Source organism: Oryzias melastigma, linkage group LG18 (genome assembly GCF_002922805.2).
Source record: "Oryzias melastigma strain HK-1 linkage group LG18, ASM292280v2, whole genome shotgun sequence".
In the NCBI taxonomy this organism is placed as follows: Eukaryota; Metazoa; Chordata; class Actinopteri; order Beloniformes; family Adrianichthyidae; genus Oryzias; species Oryzias melastigma.
The window spans coordinates 20355288-20367158 of NC_050529.1; the positions used below are offsets into that span (position 1 = coordinate 20355288).

General features: G+C 35.6%; 1 protein-coding gene across 1 annotated transcript in view; it reads left to right on the forward strand.

The window, feature by feature from the left end:
• The first annotated feature begins 7443 nt into the window (after positions 1–7443).
• The window catches only part of LOC112155947 (solute carrier family 12 member 3-like), a 16571-nt gene continuing 12143 nt past the window's right edge, over positions 7444–11871 (forward strand). Inside the window, exons 1-8 of the mRNA XM_024288014.2 lie at positions 7444–7742; positions 8968–9127; positions 9314–9439; positions 9840–9915; positions 10206–10301; positions 10373–10512; positions 11083–11193; positions 11277–11388. Coding sequence (XP_024143782.2) covers positions 7552–7742; positions 8968–9127; positions 9314–9439; positions 9840–9915; positions 10206–10301; positions 10373–10512; positions 11083–11193; positions 11277–11388 — 1012 coding nt within the window. The 5' untranslated portion in view covers positions 7444–7551. The remainder of the gene's footprint in view (positions 7743–8967; positions 9128–9313; positions 9440–9839; positions 9916–10205; positions 10302–10372; positions 10513–11082; positions 11194–11276; positions 11389–11871) is intronic.

Sequence of the window (11871 nt, forward strand, 5' to 3'; positions counted from 1 at the left end):
GACACCGTCAGTTTTGGAGCTACAATTTAACATAAACACCCCTTTTAAATTCTCACAGTTGGTTGAGTCCACCAGAGTGCGCTTTGCCATCATGTCTGGGCTGGACCATTGACGTGAATAACGCTCTATGTAGACGGCCTATGGGCCGGACAGAGAAGCGGCCGTGGGCCAGACGGATGATTAGCAAGTAAAAATGTGGTTATGGGAACGAGCGATACGGGGGGTCACACGGGGCGGCAATTCAAAGGGCGGTTCATGGTGAAAAAAAAAGTCTGCGTCACTGATGTTTTTCTATTATCTGTTATATCTTAGCTGACAGGGCGCGTCACCTTTTGTCTAAATACCTAAAACATAGTTGCGCGGTTCAGCGCGAGCACAGAGTCACTTTCCCCGCTGCTTCTTTACAGTGGGGAGGGGCGGGGCTCCTTGCGCGTGCTCTCCACCTGCTCCACAGGTGAGAACACGCGGGAGGCAGAGCGGCTGCGAGCGAAAAGGTCGGAGCTATGTCTGTATTTTTACACGCAGACAGCACGTTGTTTCTAAAGTAACATAACATGGTTTGTGAGGGCGGGAACAGCAGTAACCTGTCCAAACACCGCGATAAAACACACCGGATTCTAGCGAGCTAGTGTGCAGTGTCTGATCATCCAAGTGACATGTCTGGCAGTGTTATTGATCCATAAGTTGTGTCTGCTCGCGGTACACGTGGAGCACGTGACTAAAGTCTTGATTATCAAAGATAAGTGCAGGAAATTTTGATTAAAGATGGGGGAGTGAATATCGATGGCAGCACTTTAAAAAACAATGATCCTATAATATTAACAGGCTGAAAGTTCGAAAATGTTATGTTTCAAATTATTTAAAAAAAAGATTAAGAAAAGATCTATATTTGTGTTAAAATAGTTGAATATCATAAATTACTGAGGCAATATATTGATTATTTTAATGTTTACCATTTTGCTACTGTTGGAATCATGATTCATGTATAGCATTGCATTGGGAGTGACTCTGAGACTTCCAGCCCTGATACTGACACAATATAACGTTTTCTCTGGTGGATACCCAGATATTGAGCTGACATTCACATTCTCATTCAGCTTTTATTTTCCCAAGTTTCATGTCAGAACCGTCTCCATTCTGAAGTTCATTAAAAACAGGCTGGAGCATGCTCAGTCAGGACCACTTGGAGATATTTATGGTCAAGTAAACAGAAAAAAAAATGATTGTGTCCATTGACTGTGACAAAGTAACAAATAAGGTTGAAGAAACTAGTTCACCTTTTAGGCGGTGACTTATGCTGTAGATTCTGGAGTTATTATGTTGATGTTTTTTCAAATGTTCAAAAAAATTACATTTTAGCATTACATTCACATTTTCATACAGGGAAATATTTCTGTTAAACCACAAGCTTTTATTATAATTATTTGTTTGTTATCTATGACCTGCCCCCCCGAACTGTAATAAAACAAGTATTTTACATCCTAAATTCCTGCGTAATTTTTCATGTAGCGAAAACTGGGCCGGTCTTGACCAATAAACTCCCGGGCTGAAAAGTTGTCCCACTCCGCCCCTGTCTTCTAGTATGCATGCTCTGCAGTCTGCACAATTAATAGTGATTTCTCTGATCACTTTATAGTTTAGTCTTTAGTTGTCTGTGGACCTGAACAACCCAGAGGTTTTTTTAAATTAAATGTCAGTTGTTTGAGCAATATTGAATTAATCAAACGAGATCTCTAAAATGAAAGACATAAAACCTCTATTCCAAACAGATATTGAATTGTGGGAGGCACTGAAAAACAGAGTCAAAGAATTCTTCAAGTTTAAATGCCGCATATTGAACCAGATTAAAAATGTATCATATGATAATTAAATCTTAAGAAGAACAGAACTGAGGAGGAAGAAAACAAACGGTTGGAATTGAAACATCTCATTGACAATGTAAATAATGAATTGTTATTTAACATGTACAGAGTGGCTCTGATAACAGAACAAATGCAAATTATTTAATTTCCACTAGTCAAAAGCAAAAAAATTAAAACTTAATTGAGTGTATTAAAGATCATCGTGGTCTGCTACAGTACGATGAGGACTAGAAAAGACGTGTTGGATCTGAAGCTTTCTCTCAGATGTACAGCAGACCAACATCATGTGATGCTATCATCAGGACTATTTTAATAGAGATCCACTCCTTTAAAGGAGAAACCTTCTCTACACTTCTGGGTCGAATTAAAAAACATGAAGTTATTGCTGCCATTAACCAGCTGAATAGTGAGAAATCCCCTGGTTCCGATGGATTACCCACTGAATTTTATCAATTATGTATCGATGATGGCTATGTTTTTAACACCACTATTATTAAAGGTTCCTTGGGAGATTCATTTTATCAGGGTGTTACGAGCTTGCTGTATAAGAAAGGTGATAAATCAGATTTAAATAACTATAGACCATTAACCATCATGAACACAGATTATAAAATACTTACAAAAGTCATCATAAATAGACTTAGTGATGTTTTAGATCAAATCATTGAATTAGAACAAACCTGTGACTTTAAGGGTCGAAAAATGTGGGATAATCTCTGTACTCTACGACAAATCTTATACACGGGAAATAACACTAACTTCTAATTAATTAGTTTAGATCAAAAGAAGGCCTTTGATAAGATTTCCCATGATTATCTATGGGCAGTCCTTAAAGCACATGGATTCCCACAATCATTTATTAAGATAATTCAATTACTCTATTTAAAATCTTTAGTCCAGGTTAAAGTTAATGTTTTTTTAACTGAACCATTTAACAGTTATCGTGGACTAAAACAAGGCTGTCCTCTTGGTGGAGCCCATTGTATTTTGTCCATCAGTCCTCTGTTGAAAAAAAAATAAGTCAGATAACCAAATCAAAGGGTGTACAATTGGTCAGGGTCACATAGTAAAAGCCTTGACTTATGCTGATGATGTCACTATCATTATTAAAAACATAGCAGAGATGGACACATTAAATAATCACCTACATTATGAACAAGCATCTGTATCTGAACTAAATAAAAACAAATCTGAAGGGCTTTGGATCTGACCCGATGTTAACATCAATATAAAAAATGAAATCCAGATTCTTGGGATTTGGTTTAGCACAACTGACACCTATCAAACAAACTGGGCTAAAAAAGGAAAGGAAATCTGTGAAGAAATCAACAAATGGAAAGACATTGTGTTCTGTTATGTTCGGACTGTTCTCTGAGAAAATCCCAGACAACAAGAGACGTTATTCTGGTTGATCATCTGTGTAACCAACATGCACATATGGAAGACCAGAGTAAAAGTGATTTTATATCGAGACATGATTCATAGCGACTATTTTGTCAAGAATATCATTGCAGATCTGAGGAGGCGAAAAAGAGCCTCAATACAAGGAAGCTCTCTCCCTTGGGATCTTTTAAACATTTATTTCTTCAAATGTATTTGTAATGGTTATATTTATTTATCTGTGAACAATACTAAAATATATCTCATTTTTGTATTTGTTGTTGACCAAATATGCTTTTAGCTCTAACACTGAATTTTCATTTTTGGATCTGTATTTTGTATGTTACAATATTTAATAAAGTTGTTTTAAAAATTGAAGGATAAGACGGCTCTGACTTTGTGTACTTAGGATTCCCATGTCAACCAGGCTCCTTTCTTGTGAAAAAGTTTGCAATGAGTCACAGAAACTTCACAGAAGAATGTTTCCATTGTCGGGAAAAAAATTAAAAATGTTTCTGCGTTTAACTGATAAAATAAAAAAATCTGGAAGGAAATGCCGACTCATCGAAATTTTAGTAGTTTCTATTTTATCTTTGATTTTATCCTTTTTTAATTTAGGTAAGTCACTTTGGAAATAGAAATTGATCAACCGTGTTTGATTTCTATGAAAAGATATTTAAAGTTGGCGCTGCAGCGGCGTGAGAGTGGCGTGGAGCGTCTTCCTGTTTGGTAATGTTGGGGAAATCACTGCAGTCTTCTGTGTTGTCAACAATTCTACAAAGACTGAGTCGTCTGCGTAACACAAGTTCCTGCTTTATCAGGAAACATCATAAATACACACCTTTATCTTAAAAATGCATCCTGCTGAGACGCTGGAAGTTCCTGATGTTTCCAGTAAAATAAATATATCTGGAGAACATTTTGAACTCTACTCTCCTGGTTATGTTAGTACTGATGATATAAGCGACTCCAACCTTCAAAGTTAAATAAAACGGTGTTGTTTGAGGTTGTAAGGACAGAGTAAACATGTTTATCTGAGCATAACAGAACAGTCTGGATGGTAAACATTTAAACCTCGTCATCTGTTTACTCCAAACCTCCCGCGCACACTTCCAAAAAACCCGTCATGCTCCGCTGAAAGATCTGCAGGTTCAGATCTACAGGTTTGTGAGGATGTCAGGAGGAGGGACAACGGTGAAGTGACGATGAGGAGGAGTGTACTCCTTCATCACCTTAAGGTATAAATAAATGACAAAGATGCTGCTCCTAATAATGAAATCCATACATTCATCTGCAGCACTGGCACACTGATCTGAAGGTAATTCAACTTTTTTTTTATTTTTTAAAGATTGCTTTAAGGTTAAAAAAAATAATAATAGTTTTTATTTGTTTAAATAGTCAAAGTGTACTTTAGTATGACTTAGTATGAGTTTGTTGGCATCTACAATGCTTAAAATTATTTTTTTGCAATATGTTTTAAAATGGGAACTATTTTATTTGTATGTTTTTATTGATTTTAAATGTATGACTTTTAATCTTACAGATTTTTTGGATTTTGCTTATGTTTTATGAATCATTTTTTTAATTTTTACTTTAATTTTGTATATCTGTACATCATGAATTAGTATGAATCAACTTTTAAATAAACGTACTTGCTTGTTTGCTTGCTAAAACTGTCCCAACAGTTTGATTCTGCTGTCAGAATGCTGAGCTCCTCCTAAAGTCTCTTGGATGTTTGAGTTCATAAAAGAGAATTACATCATTTGTATAAATTAAAGCTCATTCAGTGAAACCGGAAATGCTTTAAATATTAGTAAAATTTTTAATTTTAGCTTCAAAGTCAATCCAAACTTTGGAGCAATTAGAAAAAAATGAAGATCCATTTTGTCTTCTTTCACTTTTCTTTAAATGTTGGAATATTTCTGATGTTTTGATGATTCCACAAAGTTTCTTGACTTGATTTTATTAAAAAAAACTATAAAGTAAAAAAATCTCTTATACCAAAAAAAAAAAAAAGCCAGAGAAGATGTTTGTTCATAAAAACCCTTAAATGATGAAAAGACTGGTGATCCTTTAACATAAAAATACACATTTTATAAAGGGAACAAAACTGAGTGTATTGATGTCTCTGAGTCGTCTGAAGGTGACAGTTCAGAGGATGAGAGAACATTCAGAAGTCAGTCAACTCTCAGCTTTTTCTGGACATTTATTTCAGTTTTCTTCCAAATGTTTTGAGTGATCTTCTCTACTTTGGTCAATTGAAACATAACTCTTCAAAAAATATTTGGTGCTTCTCTCCTGTGTTGACAGAATCTATTAATTTCCTGTGAGATGAACGCAGTAGCTCCTGATTGTCATCACTCTAGGGCTCAGTGTGATGAGCTGCCAGCTAGTGGTCAGAGGTTTAGATAGAAAACAAAAAGCAAGAAAGACGCTCAAAAATAAATAGTTAATGAATTATCGTCTAGTCAGCATCTTAAATCAATACATGCTAAATATTGTGGTAAATCGGCAAACGATTTTCCCTTTAATGCCATTTGGTTGTGTTATTTTGAACAATTTCATGTTTAGTGCTTAGTCCGCTGCAGTGATGGCAACGAACTTGGGACTCGAACTTGAGTGACACTTGAGAGTCACAATGTTGACTTAAAAACTCAAAGATTTAAGACATGAGGTTCTGAATACGTGGTCAAGTTCTATCTTCAGGACAATGCTGTTAGATATGAAAACCAAAGCTCCTTTCAACAATGTTGCATTAAGAATGCATAACCTTCACCATCCTGTTTTTATGCCTGTTTAAAAGCAGTTTAAGGACTATTTAAGACATTTATTTTAACTACAGATTGTAAGACTTAATTTGAATTTGAAAGCAGAGATTTCATAGTTGATAGGAGCTTCAGCCTGAAAGCATTTCTAGTCTGTTACACCAGTTAGTGATCATGTACTGAGCAAGACTGGTGTCAAAATCCATCAGAAAGCCTTAAACTACTTAGCAACAGCAAAAAATAATGTTATTAACAGAAGTGGGAGGTAAAGAGTTACATTTTATTACTTAGATTAATATGAGTCCTTTCAAATTGTGCAACTGCATCATACTTTTGAGTATAGATTAAAAAGAAAAAAAAAACACTTTGCTCTAATGTGGTTATATTCATTGAGGAATTTATACTCATTGCTATTTAAAGTCATTTTTATCTAGTTGCTTATTCTCTTAGTAAATCTTGTTTATTTTATCCCATTGATGCTCAATAACTACATTGAAAGGTCACAATCAGCTTTTCAGAATATGAAGATTTTTAACAATAAACCTCATCAGTTAACCTTAGACTCGTTGAGAAGTTAAAGCAACATCTAATACAAAAAATTTCCCCAAAATAAATAACAATGTAAAAAAGAAAAAAAGATTCAGATGCAAAATCTTCCCTAAAATACAGGATTTGTTACAAGATTGGAATATTAATCATCAACCCCACACATTAAAAAAAACAAAAAACTTTCTCATATTAGATAGAAATAACTTCCAAACATTTTATTTTAGACATAAAAGCCTTTTTGCCAACTATTGTAAACAATACAACAATATTTCATTAAAATAATTTCAAATTTTATTTGAATATATAATGTTTTCCCATTTAATTGTCTTTCACAACATGAAATCAAACATGTTTAATATGCTCAGTGTGTGGATAGTTTTTAACTCTTTACTTCTTTATTCTTACTCCAATATGTGTAAATATTTATATTTACTTGAGTAATGTTATTTGATAGTAAAGGTAATGTAACAATCCCTGACCAATGTAAAACATTATTTTTGTAAAAGTCACTCTTAACACTGTTCATAAATCACTTGTTTTATTTGTCGATTGTAGTAAAAGACGACGTTTTTCATGGACTTTTCTGTGTTCCTATACTCTCTATTATATTGGTCAGTTTAAAACTGAAATGAGTTCATGGTGGCTATAGGTGTTCTCTGAGACAAAGGTGAGAAGCTCAGTCACCTGAGAGGAGCGGGGAGTGAAGCTGCTGCTCCTCCCCATAAATAGAAGCCAGTTGAGGTGGCTTGGGTGTTCCTCTAGATGCCTCCAGGGAGAAAGTCTTGGCATGTCCGACCAGGAAGAACGTGCTGACGGAGCTTTGTTTCTCGATTGGTCAGGTAGATTTGATCACTAGATTTTCCCAAGTGAAAATGCAGGAAGTTCCTGAGTAGAGGGTCAGAAAATCATCCAGGGTACCCCAAAAAAGGCCCAAAAAAATCTGCCAGTTAGATTAAAAAAAACTGATGGTCAAATAAAGGAACTTACAGACTTTGATGCTGAATCTGTTGTTTTCAAGGGATCAACCAGACGCTCCGATGGGGCAGGCCATTACCAAACGCAATGTCCTGTCTCCAACCGTCCGCTTCTCCACACAAGATGAAGAACCTCCCAGATATTCTCCTCACCACTTTGATGGCAGAGACCAAAACCTCCAGATCCCTCCGATTGTTGTTGAGGATTCCAGGTCTGTCTCCAAATATGGACAAAGTTTGCACATTTTAAATGATTCTTTTCAATGTTTTTATTAATGGTTTGTTCTTGAAAACCAAGAAAGGATGTATCCACATTGTGATGTAGAAGGATTTGATTCTGCAGGTCTCTAAACTTTAACACCATTTACAACCCCCTCCAAAAAAAATGAATTAATCGATTAAAAACAATTAACTAATTAATCGCAAACCTGGGGCAATATTATTCACAATTAATTGTGCTTATTTTTTTTATATACAGTATTTACCAGCTACTTGTTGTTTGTGAAAAATCACAAAATGAAATTTATATGGCAAAAAAATGCGCCGGACCATGAGACAAATAGTCCGCTTTTTGTGAAAAAGTAATCTAAACCAAAAAAATAACAAGATTAAAGTACTTAAACAGATTAAATATGTATGTCTTTTGCAAATAATCGTGGTATAAGTGGAAAAATAACCCAATCAAGTGTTTTAATGCACACTCTGGATGACTGCACTGCTTAGGGAAATAATTAATTTGCGTAAATAAATAATCATAATTTTATAATTGCAAATAAAATAAATACATCTGAATCCAGTTTCGGTTGTCCTTTTACGACACATAAAAAGTATAAACTTCACAATTCTGAAAAAAATGCAGATTTTTGTCTCATTTAAATGTTTGTATGGGAGCTTGAATGATTAACTCCTGAACCAATCCTGTAGAATATTGTGCCAGAGCTTCTTCACCACAATCACAAAAGAAAATCGGCATCTCTATTTGTGCGATATCTTTAAAACTCTCCCAACTCTGACTACAGAGTTTTTGCTTCACCTCTACAGCATCCGTCACTCATACCATGAGACTGAAGGAAAAATCTGCTTCACACTTTAAAAAACAATTCTGTATTCAAGAAAAAGTGTACAACTAAAACTACAGAAACCGGGAGTGATGCCTGGCTTTTGCCAAATTTATTTATAATAAATTTAGTTAAATTAACAAAGTTAAAAACCTCCAAAGAAACTGAAATGAATAAATTAAACTGAAGACACTCATTGTTAAAAAATAAAAAAGATATTCTGTTAAGTCAATCTTCAGTGTAATTTCATGTATTTGGCAAAAAATATTTGACATATTATTTGATCAGTCTTCTCTTTTTATTAAAATTCAAATCCTTAAAACCTCATTTAAGTACTTTTTGAAGTAATTGTGATTGGAGGAGATTTTGTTGTTTGCAGCGACACTGCGGAGCGGCGGGACTCACGGGCGGAGCTGCGCCGCTCCTCGCTCTACAGCACCATCGACCTGGTTCCTCAGCTGGAGCATTATGCTAGCACCATACCGCGCCATCAAGCGAAGAGCAGACCCTCCCTGGAGGTGCTGAGGAAGGCCTTTGAGGTGAGAAACGCAAAGCAAAAGAAGTCTGTTTGATCATATTAAACTAAAAAATCTAACAGATTAACTCAGTTTATTAAAATATATATATACATTTTGGAACAAACAAAAGTTTGCATCCAAATCCAGAAAATATGATCTGAACTTTTTGTGACCTTGTGCTGATCTTTTTATGACCTTTGACTTTAGGAGAAGGAGGGTGGCGTGGATGGAGAAATCACTTTAGACCTTTCAGTGCCACAGACTGAAGGTGAAGTGCCTCCAAACCCCAAAGGGAAAGCTCCCATCCGGTTTGGGTGGGTAGTCGGAGTGATGGTGAGCTCTGACCTCGTTTGACCTCTTCAGTATCACTAATGAAGCTTTCACTAAACCTTGCAGGGATGATTGTATCTAATCTATTCTTATAATTACCAACTAAAAACTGTTTTGTGAAGCTGAAGAAACAACTTATAGTGCCTAAAACATGCTATCATTTTTGAAGCATCACTTCCTCTTTATTTTCATGTTTTCAAAATAAAAGCCCATCCATTAGGCCATGTCTGAACACAGTAATACAGTTAAAGGGGCTTTGTTTAGTTGTAATTTTGGTAATAGTTTGTAACTGTAAAAAAAAAAATCCATCAATCGTGTATTCTTTATGGGTTTAGGAGTTTCAATCAAAAAAGAAAAACAAATATTTGATTTACATAAGCTGCTATTCTCGTTAAACTCTCAGGTGCGCTGCATGCTGAACATTTGGGGGGTCATAATGTTCCTGCGTCTGTCGTGGATCACCTCACAGGCAGGTGTTGGTGAGTCTTCCCCTCATTTAACCTTTTACTCACTTTGTTTTTTCTCTCTGTAGCAGTAAAGTCTAAAGGTAAACTAGTTTACTACTCCAAAAATTAAGCCCACCAAAACATGTTCAGTTCATAGAAAATGTAATGAAACAATAAGTGGATAGAAAAAGTTGGTCAGTTGGAAGACGGTCATTCAAATGACCAAACCCCTGACTGGGTTTTTAAACTGGATGTGGATTTTGGAGAAGAAGAAGTTTTGTTTGTGGCTGTTTTGACTGATGGTTTGATTTTCATCCCACCAGTGCTGACGTGGGTGATCATCTTCATGTCTGTGGTGGTGACCACTGTGACGGCGCTCTCCATCTCTGCCATCGCCACCAACGGCAGGGTCATTTCAGGTTAGCCTCAAATTAAAACAGAAAAAAATAAAAAATAAAAATAAAGATATAAAAGTGTGTCATCATTAAAGGTGGGACTTATTTCCTGATCTCCCGAACTCTGGGTCCGGAGATCGGAGCACCGATCGGGATGATCTACTCCTTCGGCAACGCCCTTGCCTGTGCGCTCAACACTATTGGCTTTTCAGAAGTGGTCCGTGATCTCATGCAGGTACACGTCTCTTTCTTAATGAGCAACGTATCATACCTTCATTTTGTTTTCAGGATCCCCAGTTTTGGTGTTGACATGACCATTTTTCAAAGTTTGAAATATCTCTCGAGATTGGGATTTTTTAAGCCTGTTATTCTAATCAGGTTAACTAAAAATACAAATTTCAATAATTTGCAGTTATTACTAATTAAAGCAAATATAAAAGAGAGTTAAGTTTGAAAATGACTTTTCCTCAGACGGAAAGATACAGAAAAGAAACAGATTCTATCTTCTCAGAACTGATACTTGAACTTTCTTGAAGAATTCTGCTTGAAAACAGAAAAACAAAAACGTTTTTTGAAAAGTGTCTAGTTTAGGTTTATTTTACTGTGATTGAGGCTGAGAGTCATTTTTTTTCATTGTCATTTCATTGTTTTAGTGAAATTTGGATCAGATGTCAAACAGTGTTTGTGTAAATTAAACTTTTTATTTGTATGTATTTAAACATTTTATCCACAAGGGGGCTGCTTTTCTGTGCTTTTGCCCACGTGTGTTACAGTAACATTCAGGTTTTGCGTCTTTGTGTGTCAGGATTTAGATGTCGTCGTTGTGGATTCGATCAATGACGTGCGCATTGTCGGGGTGGTCACTGTGACCATCCTCATGTGCATCACTGTGGCTGGAATGGAGTGGGAGTACAAGGTAGAAGGCACATGCCAACAACACTTTATATTCTTTCTAATAACTGTATCTAATTTCACTTTTTTTGTCCTCATTTTTTTCAGACTCAGATGTTGTTCTTAGTAGGTCTGCTGGTTTCACTTGCAAATTTCGTGGTGGGCACATTCCTTCCTCAAAGTGTGGAAAACCAATCGATGGGAATCTTTGGTTACAGAAGTAAAGCTCGTCCTCTCAACAGCACTTTAGAATTCTTTCTGCTCTCATTTGGACCAGAATTAAAACTGAACGTTTTTCAGCAGATATGAAAAGCGACTTAGCATGCACACACATGCACAGAGAAGCATGAATATCAAGTCACCAGCAGAACACACAGGAGCCAGGCAGTTGCTTTTATCTAAAACATTTTCTGATTCCTCAAAATAAATAATAATAAGAAAATAAATGATGTTCTTTCTGATAATTAGGTTTAAAATGACATTTTTGAATATTTGTTTTTATAAAATTAGGAGCAGAGAGATTTCTCCACCCATAAATCACTCCCACAACTTAAAAAAAAAAAAATCTAATGTATTTGCTGTTTTTTGGCTAAAATCTGCATAATAACAATTAAAAGACCTCTGGGAACTCAGTAAATCTTATTAGAGTGAATCTTTAAATTGTGAAAATAACAAAATCAGGGGGCTGCACGGTGGCGCAGTG